The sequence below is a fragment of the Haemorhous mexicanus genome, chromosome 29 (genome assembly GCF_027477595.1).
Source record: "Haemorhous mexicanus isolate bHaeMex1 chromosome 29, bHaeMex1.pri, whole genome shotgun sequence".
Classification (NCBI taxonomy): Eukaryota; Metazoa; Chordata; class Aves; order Passeriformes; family Fringillidae; genus Haemorhous; species Haemorhous mexicanus.
In genome coordinates, this window is record NC_082369.1 from 5,056,379 (window position 1) to 5,073,355 (window position 16,977).

The window sequence follows — 16,977 nt, forward strand, 5'->3', positions numbered from 1 at the left end:
CGCAGTTGGATAAGCGTGGAGAGACATTCCTGTGCTAGATCTGTATTCTGTAACGCTTTAGAGCAAGATTTGGCTGCTGTCAGCACTAGCTGCAAAGCAAAACGCAAACCAAGGGGGAAATCTTGGGTTTCAGAAAAGCAGAACCGCATCCATGTTCCATAAACGCTTCCCACGCCGCACCTCGGGTTTCTTTTCTAATTTTTATTGCTCTCCCCCCTTTCCCCCCCTCTGTAGCTAATCCAAAGAATGGCACAATTCCTGTACTGCATGTGTCCCTCCCTGCCCTGGGTTGTCCCCACCAGCAGCCAGTGGGTGATGGCATGAAGCAGCCGCCTTGTCCTGGGGGATTAACCACTATTTTGCCACTCTCTCGGCTGTGTCAGCAGCTACAACCTACGTGCAGTGGTTCTCAGAGTCACCTCCAAAAGGGGAGCTGTGCCTCCTTTCCCAGAGTTTTCTCTCCAAGCATCAAAAGCTGCTGGATCCAGCTGAGCTGCCAGCAGCCGGGGCTGTGGTCAACTGGAAGGGAATGAGCCATCCATTGGGAAGTTGTGTGGATTTTCAAAAGGAAACCAACAGGAAATACAAGAAATGAAACAGATTCAGGATGTGGCAGCAACACCACGTTCTGTGTGAGCAACACCTCACAGGGGGCTGCCTTTTTGGGAAGGAGTAACACCTGTTCCGTGCTTTTTCTCCAAGGTGTGGAAAACTTGAGAACCTCTGATGTAGGTTGTTAGTTTCTGAAGCTTCTCATTCATCCATGGAGTGGTAAAATTTCTCATGCTTTAACAGCTACATTTCAAAACTAACTTTTTTTTCTATGGAAAATAATCCCTAACTGGAAGCTGGGCTAAGGGATTGGGAGGAAGTTGCTTTGCAGCTTTGGGGAACAGGGATTTATGATAGGTTCTCCTTGGGAAATTAGGCTGAATCAAAGGGAGGAGCAGCAAAGTTGCTTGACTTCAATCTGCTGTCCCACAAGTATTTTGATTTTAGCAGTTTTTTTCCATTTCCTGGTAGGTGGATGAGGAATAAAATCAAATTAAAAGCCGGTTAACGAGCTCAGTTCGAAGCTGCATGCGCGCAATCGAGACGAGGCACTAAAGCCTCTTCACAGGAAGTATCCATTGCAATTTCCTCAGAGTTTTTGCCAATTGAACACAAGTGTCGTTATCTGAAACCCCTGCTTGAACCCTTGGTCTGCCCCTAATACTGTTCATCATCCTGTTTTGTGTCACAACACCCTGCTACCTTGATTCACTCTTCGTCGTTGGCTAGGTTTTGGATTTATTACTTTCGAGGACGAACAATCAGTGGACCAGGCTGTCAACATGCATTTTCACGACATCATGGGCAAAAAAGTGTGTAGTTGTAGTTTTATTTTACCTTAAGAAAGAACCAAGTCTTGGGCAACGAGCGATTTCACTGGGGAATCCAACTTAATTGTTGATGGGAGAGCACAGCAGTCCAAATTCAAGGCTTTATCCATGGAGGTGGGGAAAGTCTGAGTTTGCTGGAGAAGGGCACTTAGGATGGAGGCAGCCTGGGGAAGGGAGGGCTTGGAAGCCTGAGGATTCAGGCTGTGGGCTCTGCTTGGGGTGAGGCCTTGTGTGTACAGACCTGGGGGCTGCTCTGGCTGAGCAGATGAGCTGGGATCATCATCACTGGGGTGAACTGGTGCTCACTGCCTCTGCTTTGAGCACTGCTGTGGTGCAAGGAGAGAAATCAGTGATTTCCAGCTGTTGGAAAAGCAGAATCCCAGTGAAATCCGAGTTCTTCAAGGCTTGGTTTAAGATACCACTCCTTCAGATGTGTACTTGATACTCAAATCTTGAGGTGGTGTCAGACGATGTGCTTTGTATAATCATAAACTTTAAAAGAAAAAGGGAGAAAAAAAAACATCCTGAAGGATTGGTTTTTTAAAAAATTGGGTCACTTACTGTGAAACTTTGATACCAACCCACGTACTCTATATAGTATTTAACCACAATGCAGTTAAGTGACCTCTGGTTGTTTCATCTTCATACTGTGTTGTCAGCAAACGGGGCTTGGATAGGCAGGAATTTTTTAGGCTCCTTTGATGTTACTCAGCTAGGAACATACTTTTACCTGTGGAAGAAAAAAATCCAAAAAACCCCAAACCTAAATGCAAAATAAATTGTTGCAGAACACCCAAGTTTTAAAAGAGTAATTTAAAGAAAAATAAACCACAGGAAATTCTGGTAAATTTAAATCCTTGCACAGCTTTAAGGTATATCCAGATTTTAAACTAAATGTTAAAACTGCTAGAAGTGAGGGTGTTCAGGGAGACACAGAAGATTCTCACATTCCTTAAATTATTGCATTGTGTGAGTGTTTAATTGTCTTTAAGGGCTTTTATGTGCTGATATTTCATAAGCCTTGACTTAGCTAGCAAGGGACACACTCTGCCTATCAGTGGAGTTGTGGTTCATTTTGCAGTGTAATAATGCCTTTAATTCCTGTGAACTTGTTTTGGGGGTCAGGGCTGGATGGTTTCCTGATAATGGGAACAAAGGAATGGACTTGTGGGATTCAGAACATCATTTCTTGGTTCCTGGTGTGAGCAGGTGTGTAAGGATCACCTGTATCCCCTCAATATTCCCTGATCTCCCCTTGGAATTGCCTACCCTAAAGTGAGCAAACCCAAAAGTGGGAGCTGATCCCACAAAGCAGCAGATCCAAATGGGAACAAAGGATAAACATCCACAAGGTGCTGGGAGAGGATGGAGAACCCAGTGTGAGCCTGGATGTCACCTCATTGCTTTGCTGCTGGCACAGCCCTGGGACTTGGAATTCTCTGCATTCCCCAAACAAACCCAATTCCAACCTGAAATAATTGATTTTTGCCCTTCCCCCCCCCCACCCTTTCAGTGACAAAAGAAAAAAAAAAATCAGCATTCAGGGATTTTTAGCTCACATTAATAGAGTTGCCTCAGTTCTTGGGTAAGCTGGGCTCTAGGCAGGTGTGGAATTTGAACCTCCCTATTGCACAGGGAATTTTCAGTCCTCACTTTGGCAGTTCCCTGCTTCCAAGTGTGCACTGAAAAATTAATGGGATTCTTCCACAAGGATTAATGAGCTCCAGATCCCCTGCTCTCTCCTTCACTGCCTAATCATGCCTGCTTTAAAAATGGTATCTCTGTCTTTTTGGTAATTAAAAAGGTATTGCTGAAATGAATCCATATGTTGTTGAAAGGAGGGAGAAAAAATTAAAATTGCAAGAAGGCCTCTGCTTTTGTAAGCAATAACCGAATTCCCTCAAGGCAAATGTGTTAAGACTCATTAATTTGAGTCCTTTGAAAAATTCCCTTGGTTCCTCTCTGGAAGGGCCTTGAGCTGACAGAGATTTGGTTACTGTCATGTCTCATGTCCTTGGGGCATTGGCAGGGGGGGGTGGGGGGGGCTTTGTCCTTGCCTTGTGCCTGTTTCCTGTTTGTTCTCCAACATGAATGGCTTTTAAGACATGGCAGGAAGAATTCTGAATACTTTATTTTCCATACTACTCAGGCCCATTGATGATTGAGATTTATTTTCTTTGTACTCTGGCACCCATTAAAATTAATCATGAAATGAAAAAAAAAAAAAAGCCTCAGATTCAGCAAGTGCTGAGAGGGTTTCATTAAATCAGAACTGGATTTTTTTTTCTTTTTTTTTTGAGAGGTTTATGTTGAATGTGCAGCTTATTTTAAGTAGGTCAAATGCACTTATTCCATGGCTGGGAACACTAGGACATTTTATCTTGGAATGAAATAAGTTAAGCACTGTGGTTACTGATTTTTAAAACAGGAGGGGTTTTGTCACTGACTTAACACAGTATGAAGATTGCTTCTTATTGACTCAACTGTCCATTTTTATTACTTGCATGTTTGTTTACTTTTTTGTTAGATGTAATGTAAGATTCTCTTATCACATCCATTCCCTCTGACATTGTTTGAGTTAACTGAGATTCTTTAAGCGTTAGCCTGGGGAAGGTAAGTCATTATCTTCCATTAGACATTTAAATAAAATCTTAAGTTTAAAAAAAAATACAACAATACAAAAAAAAAATCTCAAAAAAATGTGTGTTTCTCAGGTATGAGCAGAGCTGAAATTGCAGTTAGTTGGGGTGGGTTAAACTGTCACTTCCAAATGGACCCCAAACATGTTTGGTTAAAGCATTAGTACCCTTTTTCAGAGCAGCCTCTTCACTCAAAATTCTGGTTTTTTAACTGAAAACATCATCTTCGTATCTCCTGCCTTGAACATGAAATCAGTCTGTCATTAATGCCCAGGATTCTGCTGTTTTAAGTGCAGAGCTGCTGTAAGAGGGTACTGCTGTTTTAAGATTAAAGCCAACGAGACTGAAGCGATTTGTAGGATGCTTTTCTCGGAATCCCTCAACAGTAGGACTTGTAATGCCTTACCATCACCTACACTGTACCTGAGAAACATTGTAAATTACTGGCCTTAAGTTTTAATAATTAAGTACTTAGACATAAGTCATAAGATGCTAAGTGTAGTCTTAAGTGTACCTGCGGGTGTGTGTGAGGGGCCGGGGGGCGCGGGGCCCCCCCAGCCCCTCTGAGCGCTGCCTCTGTTTGTTTAGGTGGAGGTGAAACGCGCCGAGCCTCGGGATAGCAAGAGCCAAACTCCGGGGCCACCAGGGGCCAGCCAGTGGGGGAGCAGGATCATGCCAAGTGCTGCCAACGGCTGGGCAGGGCAGCCCCCTCCGACCTGGCAGCAGGGCTACGGCCCCCAAGGTACTGCCCGCCCTGCCCGGGGTGCCACCCCTTCCCTGTCCGGCCTTTCCAGCTCACTGCACTTCACTTTTCTGGTCTAGATGTTATTCCCAGCTTTATCTCCCTGATAGCACCCCAAGGTACTGCCTGCCCTGGTCAGGGTGCCAGCCTCTCCCTGTCCAGCCTTTCCAGCTCACTGCACTTCACTTTTCTGGTCTAGATGTTATTCCCAGCTTTATCTCCCTGATAGCACCCCAAGGTACTGCCTGCCCTGGTCAGGGTGCCACCCCTTCCCTGTCCAGCCTTTCCAGCTCGCTGCACTTCACTTTTCTGGTCTAGATGTTATTCCCAGCTTTATCTCCCTGATAGCACCCCAAGGTACTGCCCGCCCTGCCCGGGGTGCCACCCCTTCCCTGTCCGGCCTTTCCAGCTCGCTGCACTTCACTTTTCTGGTCTAGATGTTATTCCCAGCTTTATCTCCCTGATAGCACCCCAAGGTACTGCCTGCCCTGGCCAGGGTGCCCCCCCTTCCCTGTCCGGCCTTTCCAGCTCGCTGCACTTCACTTTTCTGGTCTAGATGTTATTCCCAGCTTTATCTCCCTGATAGCACCCCAAGGTACTGCCCACCCTGCCCGGGGTGCCCCCCCTTCCCTGTCCGGACTTTCCAGCTCGCTGCACTTCACTTTTCTGGTCTAGATGTTATTCCCAGCTTTATCTCCCTGATAGCACCCCAAGGTACTGCCTGCCCTGGTCAGGGTGCCAGCCTCTCCCTGTCCAGCCTTTCCAGCTCACTGCACTTCACTTTTCTGGTCTAGATGTTATTCCCAGCTTTATCTCCCTGATAGCACCCCAAGGTACTGCCTGCCCTGGTCAGGGTGCCACCCCTTCCCTGTCCAGCCTTTCCAGCTCGCTGCACTTCACTTTTCTGGTCTAGATGTTATTCCCAGCTTTATCTCCCTGATAGCACCCCAAGGTACTGCCTGCCCTGGTCAGGGTGCCACCCCTTCCCTGTCCGGCCTTTCCAGCTCACTGCACTTCGGTTTTCTGGTCTAGATGTTATTCCCAGCTTTATCTCCCTGATAGCACCACCCATAGATTTCCACCTCCCATAGGTTTCCACCCCGAAGTTCTTTGTAAGGTTTTTTCACTGCTTTTCCCAAAAATCCGTTTCATTGGCAGAAGGCAGTGCCAAGCCTGGCACGTGTCCCAGGTGTGTCCTACCTGTTTCCTTTGGAGCTGCCTCTCCCCACATGGAATTCCCATGGGTTGGGGGAACTCAGAGAAGGTGTTGGGAAGGCTCCAGGTGTGACTCCAGCTGTGGAGTGAGTTCTGCACAACACCCCAATGACAAATTTGGCTGAAAAATGGCTTTTCAAGGATGAGGCAGTTTCAAAGGAAGTTATCAGGAAAATCTGAAAGGGATGAGGGGGAAATGGATGGCCTTGCCTTTGAATTTTATTGCTTAATGTAGCTTGAGAAAGCACCAGGCAGCTCTGGTTCAGGGAGCACTCAGTGCACACCAGGAGCCCTGCAGGGCTCGGGAGCAGCCTGGGTTTGATGGCTTCAACCCCCCTGAGATTCCAGAGGCAGGATAAACATGCTGAGTTCATCCAAAGACAATTTTGATAACTTCTAGAGAAATGCAGAGGGATAATTGAGTTGCTGTGACTTGCTTGCTCTGAGAGATGAGAAATGTTCACCTGGGGGGGCTGCAGGGAGTGTGGCTGCTCCATCCCTGCTCCGATGGATGGAAGTGCAGCACAGGGATTGCTCATTTCCCCACGGTGCTGATTAACTTGAAAGCTGCAGCTGAGGGTTGACATTGTGCACAGATGTGCTAATCTGCAAACTGAGAAACTCCTATTATTTTCCATGCAGTGATTAGTAGGGAAAATGATATCTGATCTCCTGGAAAGATTAATGTCAGACACGAGCACATTTATCCTTCAATCTCAGCACTGCACAAGGGATGGGAAAGGCTTTTTTTATGCTTCAAAAAATGCAAAAATAACTCAGATAAACCTGGTAGCAAATTAAGAATCCCTTGGGTTTGTAGTCTGCTGGGGTTCTCCAGGGTTTTGTTCTCTGTAGTACTGTAGTTTCTTGCACTTGGTACGTGGCAGCTCTCGAATGCTCCATCTGATTTGGGTTTGGGAACTGCTGTCTTTTCTCAGTGTCATTTGCTGAATGATTCAGACTCTTTCCAGAATTACACATTCAGAAATAGTCCCACAATGTTGCTTAGGCCATAAAAATAGCTCTGTAAGGGACATGGGGAGGATACCCAGTCTATCCCAGAGCCAAATCCTTCTTCTTGCATCATCCCTGCTCCAGAGTGCGCAGCTTCACTGATGTCTAAGGCTCTTTTTTTGTTCTCTTGTAGGGATGTGGGTGCCAGCTGGACAGGCAATTGGTAAGTACATTATATGGGACCAATTCTGAAAGGAAAAAAATCCTCCCAAGCACGGGTGCAGCTTCTTTGAGCATTCACAGTGATTTTTGGATTTCTGTAGGATTTAACCTACATTTAAAAGCTTGATTGAATTTGTCCTGGAAGAACAGAGGGGAAGACAGGGGCTTCTTAGCAGCTCAGTAATGGGAGCTGACACACATCCTGCTGTTCCAGCCACATTAATTTGTTACCAAGGGATTACAAGCTAAACTGCAATTATTTACAGTGGGGATACTTGGAGGACAAACATTTCCCATAGTGAGGATTCATAGAAGGCTGAACCTGCATTTGAAATCCACCCAACAGCCTTACCCCATCTAGAGGAAGCTGACTCCAGCAGCAGCTCCTTGATATTGGTCTGCTTCAGTTTTTGGGTTTCTCTTTCTTTTCCAGGTGGATATGGACCCCCTCCTCCAGGCAGAGGAGCTCCTCCCCCACCACCACCATTTACCTCATACATAGTCTCCACACCTCCTGGGGGATTCCCACCTCCACAAGGATTTCCACAGGGCTATGGCACCCCTCCACCATTTAGTAAGTGATCCCCAGGAGCTGGAGCACATCCAGCTTTTCCTCATTGTTTGCTAGACTTGGATTTCCCCCTGTGTTTCACCTGTCCTTAATTATTTTTCCCATATTACATATTCAAAGCTATAATTAATTTATAGCATTTTTTCTTGGATTATTTTATTCTTGGATGCAGTAATCATTTCTGTTCTCTAGTTTAAAGCTGTGTTGCTAAATAAATTTAGATAGATTGTGCACCTTTGTTAGGACATCAGAGAGAAAACTTAGAGCTCACTGCTGTTGACCTGGGCCAAACACAGGCAGAGTTTTTTGGAGGAGCTTAAGGAATTAAGGTCATAACTGGGACTGGAAATACAAATAGGATTTTAACACCCACCTCTCAGGCCACCATTTCAAAAGTCTGTCACAAACCTGGTTTAAAGAAGATGGAAAATAGTATCCAGTTATCACTTTTTCCTCCTAAAATCTTGGATAATATGGCCTCCTCCTCACTTCTCATGTCTGTAAGCACAGAGTTTGGTCCCCAGTTCTGCTTTATCCCTTTCTCTGTGCTCTGCCTTTCTCCCACCTGTGCCAGGTGAGCTGCTGAGATCTTTGGGCCATGGGGGTGACCAGCGTGTCGAGGTGAATCTGTACAGCCACTGGTCACAAACACCTGGGGTGTAATAGCCTCAGAAATGTTGGTTTTAAATTGTATCATCTCTAAAGCCAAGCAGGACGTTGATGTTCACCTGTTCTGTCCTTCCAGGTTTTAGTTATGGTGCTCCACCTCCTCCACCTGACCAGTTTGCCCCCCCTGGAGTCCCCCCTCCACCTGCCACTCCAGGGGCAGCACCACTCGCTTTTCCTCCACCACCACCACCATCTCAGGCAACTCAGGACATGAGCAAACCCCCGACTGCTCAGCCAGAATTCCCTTATAGTCAGTTTGGTGAGTAACTGCAATTTATCCCCTTTCCCTTTAGTCCTGGGTACAGAGTGTTGGACACAGTTTGCTGCAGGCATTTCTCTGGGATGGGAATGCTCCCACCAGCTCAAGCCATCCTTAAATCATGCAGTGTTCTAGCCAGAGGGAATTTTCTTAGCTCTAAAGTGTTGCTTTTGTGCTGTAAAATAAGCTTCAGGGATTTGTGCACTGCCAGGATGAATTCCTGGTTTACACTCTCCCCAAACTTACAGCTAAAACTTCCACTCCAAGAGCTTCACAGAGCTTGTAGTGAACTTTTTTTTGTGTCTCCAGACCTTGGAGAACAGACTTGAAGAGTAAAAGCAGCATGGAGAGACAGGCAGTGCATGTGTAAGGATCCAAACCGGGGCCTTTTCCTCCCTTTTCTCATCCCTTCCCCATCTCTCTGGGGATGCAGTTCTGTGCAAAGCTTTGTTGTGCTCTGTAGGTAACTTTGAGGTAGAAGGCACTGAGCTAACAAGTTTTACAGCAGGCAGGCAGTGCTACAAAAAACAAATTCCTTTTAAAACTGCTAGACAAGTGCCTGTGCTCCAGAGTAAAATTTCTGCTGCTGCTCCCTGAGGGAGCTCAGAGGGAATTCTCATTCTCATCTTGCTCCTCTCAGCCCTGTCTCTCAGCAGTGCTCTCCAAATATCTCTACAGAGATCTCTCCAAAGAGCTCTGTACTAATGTTTTTTTAAGGGATTGTAATTGGTCAGTTTTTACTTCTGAAGGGAATTTTGCATGCAGCAGCCCATGTATTCAGGCTGTTCCCTGCTGGAACATGTTCTCCATGTGGTAGTGCTGCCTCAAGTTCCTGCAGAAACTGCTATGAGATGAAAACTTCACAACTTTTATTTAAATAGATAATATTCAAAGTTCCAGCAATGTAAAGAAGCCTCTGAAGGAAGATGAGCCTTTGAGATGTGTTTGTGAAGCAGCATGTTCTCATGTTGATGAGTTTAAAATGTTTTTTCATTTGTTTCTTTACAGCTGATTTCATGGATAGTTTTGCCTTTGTGACTCGAAAGTTTTTCTTGTTCTGCCAGAACTTGGCTCTTTGCAGACTCTTTTTGGAGTGGGTTGGACTGTTCTAAATAAAGCACAAATCCCTGCACAGCCAGTTCCATCAGCGAGGAGCCAGAGTTTGGGAGGTGTTGGAAGTTTAGGAAGGATCTGATGGAGAAGGACTCTTCATCTGGAGCTGTGATCACAGGACAAGGGGAATGGCTTTGATCTGGAAAAGAATAGATTTAGACTGGTATTAGTAAAAACTTCCCCCTGTGAGGCTGTTGAGACCCTGGCATAGGTTCTCCAGAGACGCTGTGGCTGCCCCATCCCTGGAAGTGTCCCTAATTTGCATTTATTTACATAAATGTGTAAAGCTTATGAGCTTTAAAGGGCCACAAAGTTCCCTAATGAGCATAAGGCAGTGCAAGGTTTATCCTGGGCAGTGTCCTAAATCCTTCAGTGTGTGCACCCAGGATGAGTGTCAGCACTAACACTCACCCTGCAAAATCAAATTAATTACATTAATTTAAAATAATTAAAAATTCATTATCTCCGTGCAGGGCACTCTTGAGGTTTGTCCTTGTAGTCCCCTCAGTTCTGACTCCAGACCCTTCAGGCCACACCCCAAAGCTTTGTCTGCACTCCCAAGGTCAGGCTGAGCAGGGAGGAGGAGCCTCAGGCAGGTCCTGGAACATTCCCTGCTGTTCCCTGCTGGAGCTGTTGCAGAGGGTGAGAGGCAGGGACAGGGCTCAGGTGTTGGGTTTGTGTTGGGGCAGTGCAGCTCTTCCTGCTGGGTGAAGCCCCCCAGTGAGCTGTGCCAGGCCAGGCTTTATCTTGGTGATCCATCCAGGCTCAGGTCAGGAGCCAGACACTCAAACCACGCAGCTGGCACAGCCCAGGGGAGCAGAGGGGCTGGAGCAGAGCCAGGCATGGCACCCAGTGAGTCCTGAGTGGCTGTGCAGGTGTGTGCTGTGGGTTTCCCTCATCATAAACAACCCGAGCCCCGTGCTGGGCTGTGGTTTGCAGCACTGTGCAGGGAGAGCAACTCGAGGGTTGTGTTTTTCCACTCCCAGCCTCGCCCCTTGGCAAACAATCCCCTTGGAGTTTTGGGCGCCTGCTTATCTGTGTCTGAGCAAATGCCAGGAGGAGCATTTGCAGCTCCCAGAGCCTGAGCCTGCTGTGTTTCAGTGCTCATTAGTACCAGCAAGTCCTTGAGGGACAGGCAGAGCTTGAAATTGAACTGCTGAAGATGTGCTAAGAGACTTTGTTTGGGATTAAGAGAGTTAAACCTGCTCTAAGCCTGCACAGAGAGAGGCAGCACTGCAGAAATGCTCTTGGTAATTAGGAGCCTTAATAGCATCTTTCAGAGCAGGGGCTGGCACTGATGCCAGGATTAAGAGTGATATTTAATTATGAGAATTTGAATTAAATTTCTCAATTTCTCAGTCATCTTAATTTACATGTAGTTGTAAATTTTGTGTTGGTAGCAGGGATTCCAGCCAATCTTTTCTCTTGGAAAGGAGAAGATTCTCTTGTTTTTCTCCCTGTCCCTAAATTCACTCTAGAGTGGCCTGTGGTGCAGGTCCCAACCCAAAATCAAACTGCTCCCAGGCACCCCAGAGCTGTGAGCAGATGGTTGAACTGTCAGCCTGGCTGGGATTACTCCAAACACAGCTCCCCCTTCCTTCTCACCTGTTCCCTTCTGCTTTTTGCCCATTTCCTCTGTGAGGAGGGAAAATCCCAGCAGGACCCCGGAGCTGCTGCTGCTCCTCCCAGGTGTTGTTCAGGATGTGTTCCTGGCAGGGAGCGCTGTCAGGTGTGGGATTCACACCCGTGGCTGCTCCTGGAAGCTCATCCTGTGCCTTTCCCTTCTCCCCAGGGTATGGACAAGACTTGAGTGGGTTTGGACAAGGTTTCTCTGATCCCAGCCAGCAGCCCCCTCCCTACGGAGGCCCCTCGGTGCAGCCATCCAGCGGCCCCCCGGCCGGAGGCAGCGGCTTCGGCCGGGGACAGAACCACAACGTGCAAGGATTCCACCCCTACCGGCGCTAGCCTGGGCTGGCAATCAGGGAGTGAGTGCTGGCCACAGGGACCTCTGGGCCCAGCTGAAGCCCGGGATCCCAGACTTCTGAACTTGTGACAATCACATTACTTGATGGAAGAAAAACCTAACAACAGTTTTTTTTTGGGCGGGGGGGGGCGGGGGTTGGGGGCAGATGGCTTCTGAAGGCAGAGCTGTGGGTGTTTGGACTGCAGTTTTTAAAGATTTTCCTTTCTCTAACCCATCAGCACAAATAAAGAAAATGTCACTGGTTCAAATTACAGGGTTTTAAAAATGTCTTCAGCTTTAATTCAAAACTTCAGGTTTCTTTTTTTTGAAATTATTTTTCCTGAGCCTTTGTTTTACCGTATATTGTAAACTTTTATGTTTAAAAGAAAAAAAAATATATACATTTACAGATTGTGAAATTTTTAAGAGAAATTTTCTACTATGTATGCTGGCTTATTTTTTAATTTAAAACAGGGTTTCCGTGAGCGCTGTCGGAGGCGGGGGAAGAGCTGCAGCCCCTCCCTCCCTCCCTCCCCACGGCAGTGCTGGGGCGGAGGGTTCCGAAACTCTGGGAGTTGACAGAAACCTGCTGAGTGTATTTTGCTGTTTGTTCCGGGGGCGGAGCTGGGCCGGGGCGGGCGCAGGAGCTGCTCAGAGGCACGTGGGGAGCGCCGGCTCCGGCTCCACCTGCCTCCCCTCCCAAGGCCTCGGCCCGATGTGGATTTCCCTCAGGCGAAAAGGTTTTGGTGCGTTTGGCACTGAGCAGTGCCAAGCCCTGGTTTGAATAAAGACAAGAACCTTTGGATTAGAAACACCAGCCTGTCTCCATTTTTCTGGGTTTTTTTTGCTTTTGTGAGTGTGGGTTTTCTGGAGAAGTCCCTCGGCAGCCCTTGGAGTCCTTGGGGCAGCTTTGCTGGGTCTGTGTGGTGACACCAGCTGTGCCCTGTGCCCACCCTGCTGGGTGGCACTGCCAGCAAGCCACTGCTGCATGGGGTCTGACCTGGGGAGGGATTCTCCAGGCTGAAGAGCTTTGATCCAGCCTGATGCAGTGAAGGGCTCGCTCCTGGTGTAATTGATCATTGTTTATGAGGTGGAGCTGGGGGTGTGTTGGGATGTGTCTGTGCTGTGCACGTCGCTGCGTCGCTCCTGGCAGGACTTGCATCAGTTCAGAAGGAATTTTGTATTTTTGTGGCTTTGGTTCTGCTTGCTGTGTGTGAATCCTCCGGGCTCGAACCCTCGTGGCTCTGCTCTTGCTCTGTTACATCGGTGAGCTCGAAATTCCTGCTGGAACAGGAGCTGCTCCAGGGATGGCTGTGCAGGTGTCACTTGTGTGACCAGCTGGACCCCCTCAGGAGCGTAAAACCGTGGAAATGGCACAGCACTACCCTGGAGCCTCGGGGACACCTGGAGCAGAGGACACCCAACATCTTCACCCTCTACTGGGACAAAACCCTTTGGATTTGGCTCCCGTCTGTGCAGAACCAGCTCCTCCAGGCCCGTGTGGGCCGTTAGATCTGGAACCTCCTGCCGGGGGCCAGACCGGACCAACCTGTGCCAAACGAGCCGGTTCTGCTGGCCGTGCCCGGCGTGTCCCCACCTCACCCCGCAGCTCTGGCCCCTGTGGGAAGGTGAAGCTCCACGGGTGAAAGAGGAAGGCGGCTTCCGAAAAAGGCCCGGGATGCTCAGAGCCGGCCCGGGGTGGCTGCGAGGTCCAGGTGACTGACCTGTCGCTGCAGGGTTTCCACCTTGGGCAAGCGGGAAGGAGCGGTTTCTTTGGAACCCGAGATTTCCCTGGATCACCAGGGGAAGCTTCGGGGGGAAGAGGAAGCTCCGTCCCTCACAGCTGTTCCCGGGCTGCGGCCCCTTTAAGGGCAGTGAGGGCGGAAGCGCCGCCCGGGCGCGGCTTCTCCGCGCGTTCCGCCCGCGCCGCTCTCGCGAGATCCGCCGCTTCCGGCCCGAGCCCGGCCTTTCCGAGCAGCCCCGGCCAAGATGGTGGGTGCTGGGGAGGCCCCGCCGGCGCCATCGGGCCCCATCCGCCGCCATCTGGGCTTCACCCGCCGCGGCGGCGCCGACCGGGGCTCGGGGCTTTCCTGGGGGTCGGGGAATGGGCCTCACCGGGGCGCTGCGGGGGTTCCCCGGCCGGGCGGGGCCCAGCGCGGCGGGAGCGGGGCTGAGGGGAGGGAGCGGCCTGGGCGCCCCGCGGAGCTCGGTGGGGCCGCGGCCTTCCCGTGTGCAGGGCGGGGAGCGCGGGGCCGAGCGGTCTTAAATCCCCGGGTCCCCCTCTCGGGCGGCCGCGACCCCCAGCCCTGACCCGACCCCCCTATCCCGCTGCAGGCGGAGGTGGAGCAGAAGAAGAAGCGAACCTTCCGCAAATTCACCTACCGCGGGGTGGACCTGGACCAGCTGCTCGACATGTCGTAGTAAGGGCTAGGGACCCCCCGGGCCGGGGTTTGGGGGTCGGGGGAGCCGATTCTGCCCCATACTCAAGTTGTGTTCAAATTCCGACAATAACGGGGGTTTGGGTGCTCAGCAGTTGCTTTTTGGGCTGTTTAATGTCCCTCAGTGGGTGACACCGTCAGTGTGGGGTCCCGGCGCCCTGCTCCAGGCTCGGTTCGGGTGATGCTGAGGCTGTGGGCTCCCCGGAGTTCCTCGAGGCCGAGCTCCGGGCTCACTTGGGGTAACACTGTTACTTTGGGGTCTCCCTACTGTGTACCCCATCTCAGTCTGGGTGACACAGACTTTAGGGTCTCCTCGGGGCTGTACCCCAGATCACCTTGACTCTTGGGGGTCTCTCCAGGACATACCCCAGGCTCAGTTCGGGGTAACTCTGTGGCTCTGGGATCTCTGTGCTCTCTCCAGGCAGTTCCCCAGGCTGGGTTAGGGGTCCCTGGGCTGTTCACCAGGCTCAGTTCAGGGTAACTCTGTGGCTCTGGGATCTCTGTGCTCTCTCCAGGCAGTTCCCCAGGCTGGGTTCGGGGTCCCTGGGCTGTTCACCAGGCTCAGTTTGGGGTTCCTGGGGGTGTCCCTGAGCTGTTCCCCAGGCTCTGTCTGGGTAACTCTCTGGCTGTGGGGTCTCTGAGCTCTCCTCAGGCTGTTCCCCAGGCTGGGTTGGGGTGTCCCTGGGCTGTTCCTCAGGCTGGGTTTGGGGTCCCTGGGCTGTCCCTGAGCCGTCCCTGTCCCTTTGGCAGCGAGCAGCTGATGCAGCTGTACAGCGCGCGGCAGCGGCGGCGCCTGAACCGCGGCCTGCGCCGCAAGCAGCACTCGCTGCTCAAGCGCCTGCGCAAGGCCAAGAAGGAGGCGCCGCCCATGGAGAAGCCCGAGGTGGTGAAGACCCACCTGAGGGACATGATCATCCTGCCAGAGATGGTGGGCAGCATGGTGGGCGTCTACAACGGCAAAACCTTCAACCAGGTGGAGATCAAGGTGAGCTGGTGGCTCTCGCACTGAGCTCAGGGTCCGGAGTGTTCATTTGTAACTCTTTGTAAATCCTGCTCATTCCCTGTGTCTGGGGGGGTTCCAGGCTCCTCCTTGGAGTGGGGTTGGCCATCCCAGGGAGGGCCAGCTCCCACAGGGGTCTCAGTGTGGCTCTGAAGCACTGAGATAGCTGTGGAGTGATCCATGTGCTCGGCTCTGGCTCCCAGCCTGCCAGCACTGCTTTGGGATGAAACAGATCCCTGAGCTTTCCCAGGAGTGGAATTACCCCAGGGGCTGCTGTCACTTGATAACACCAGTGGGATTAAATGCCATTTCTTGCTCCTACCTGGCGTTAAATCCCACCTGGAAGGGCACAAATGCCCCTGTGGCTCCTGTGTCACCTCTCCTAGGAGGGGCAGAGCTGGGGAAGCCCATCAAGGCACCAGGGGAGGAGCCCAGCTGGAATAACGGGCTGTGCCAAGCTCCTGGCAGCCCTGGGATGGGGATGGGAGGGGGATGTCCCCGTGTCCCCTGGCGCTGTCCTCAGCATGGATCTCTCCACTTGCAGCCCGAGATGATCGGCCACTACCTGGGCGAGTTTTCCATCACGTACAAGCCGGTGAAGCACGGCCGGCCTGGCATCGGTGCCACCCACTCCTCCCGCTTCATCCCGCTCAAGTAGCTCCGGGAGGGAGCCTCCTGCAGTGTAAATAAAGAAATTCCACCTGGATCCCTCTGTCTCCTGCCTCTCCATTCCTGGGGTGTGCTCAACCCCCACTCCACCATCACTGGATGCTTTCCTGAGTATTGCCAGGGTTTTTGGCACTGCTTTCTGTCAGCACCCGCAGCAAACAAATCATCTTCGTGTGGGTTTAGTGAATGAAATAAATTCCTTGTTCTTCTCTGGGAAGTGGGGAATGGCACTTTAATATTTACAGCATTTCCATGTATTTAACTTCATTTGTTAATATAAGTACTGGGAATACGGAAATGTGGAACTGGGGAAGGCAGGGGGGGTTCCCAGGCTCAGAACCAGCCCGAGTCCCAGGAGAAGCTGCCAAGGCCCATCACAGGATGTCAAAACCCCAAACTATTTTTTTTGTCCCCAGTTTGGGAACTCAAAGGACTTTGGTGACAGGGATCACAGAGTGGCATCGGGTGGGGGGGTGAGCTGAGGGTTTGCAGCTCAGGCTGGGAGGGAGGGATGTGTTTGGGGGATGCTCAGGGGTGAGTGATGATGGGAAGGAAGATGGGATGAGGAGTTCATTCCAGGTGGATGATCCTGAGCTGAGCCAAATGAACCCAATGCTGGTCACAAGTGCCACGTCCCGTGGAGAGGGACATTTGTCCTAGGGTGGTCCTGCCTTGTCCCTACTGCTGGCTGGGTCCCTTGGGGCCCAGCTCCAGCTCTTCAAGTCTCACCCCCTCCACATCCCATTCCTGTGGCTGGTGGTGCCGGGGCCATTTGTCCTTTAGGGAAAGTCCCCGGCCTCTGGGTCCCTTTTTGTTCAAGCAATGTGACCTCGAGAGGGTGGCCTCGCTGGTGGCGGCGGGGACAAGGGGGCTGGGGTCACTGTCCTGCTGGGTCACTGTCCAGCTGGGGCCGTGTGGGGTCTCTCAGCCCCTTAGGGCGATAACCAGAGGGCCAGGACGCCCCAGCTGGGAGGTGGGTGACAGTGACCTAAGTGGGTGACAGTGGCCTCGGTGGGTGACAGTGGCCTGAGCACATGGCAGAAGCTGCAGAGGGGTCGTCGTGAGGGTCCCGCTCATCCCACGGGGGACCCCGGGGTGCAGCCGGTGCTGCCGCACCTTGGATGGGTCCCCAAGGACACGG

The 16,977-nt window shown here is 50.9% G+C and overlaps 2 protein-coding genes across 4 annotated transcripts in view; both read left to right on the plus strand.

Moving 5' to 3' along the window:
• DAZAP1 (DAZ associated protein 1) overlaps positions 1–12,148 on the plus strand; it is a 24,891-nt gene extending 12,743 nt beyond the window's left edge. For 2 of the 3 annotated variants that reach the window (XM_059869789.1, XM_059869788.1), the window contains exons 7-12: positions 1,282–1,364; positions 4,610–4,763; positions 7,126–7,155; positions 7,588–7,728; positions 8,471–8,653; positions 11,559–12,148. In XM_059869789.1, the coding sequence (XP_059725772.1) occupies positions 1,282–1,364; positions 4,610–4,763; positions 7,126–7,155; positions 7,588–7,728; positions 8,471–8,653; positions 11,559–11,731 (764 nt within the window). In that variant the 3' untranslated portion in view covers positions 11,732–12,148. The remainder of the gene's footprint in view (positions 1–1,281; positions 1,365–4,609; positions 4,764–7,125; positions 7,156–7,587; positions 7,729–8,470; positions 8,654–11,558) is intronic. The other variant, XM_059869791.1, reaches the window with a different exon arrangement.
• Positions 12,149–13,639: 1,491 nt separating this feature from the next.
• On the plus strand, positions 13,640–15,873 carry RPS15 (ribosomal protein S15). The gene is made up of 4 exons (XM_059869938.1): positions 13,640–13,721; positions 14,064–14,149; positions 14,918–15,152; positions 15,712–15,873. The coding sequence occupies exons 1-4, from the start codon at positions 13,719–13,721 to the stop codon at positions 15,823–15,825; spliced, it is 438 nt and encodes a 145-aa protein (XP_059725921.1). The 5' UTR covers positions 13,640–13,718; the 3' UTR covers positions 15,826–15,873.
• The last annotated feature ends 1,104 nt before the right edge of the window (positions 15,874–16,977 follow it).

What these genes read in the sequence shown, in the direction of transcription:
- RPS15 (XM_059869938.1), top strand. An exon ending in CAGCTGCTCGACATGTCGTA is followed by an intron (nt 14,150 to 14,917) that starts GTAAGGGCTAGG and finishes TCCCTTTGGCAG; the next exon opens with CGAGCAGCTGATGCAGCTGT. An exon ending in TCAACCAGGTGGAGATCAAG is followed by an intron (nt 15,153 to 15,711) that starts GTGAGCTGGTGG and finishes CTCCACTTGCAG; the next exon opens with CCCGAGATGATCGGCCACTA.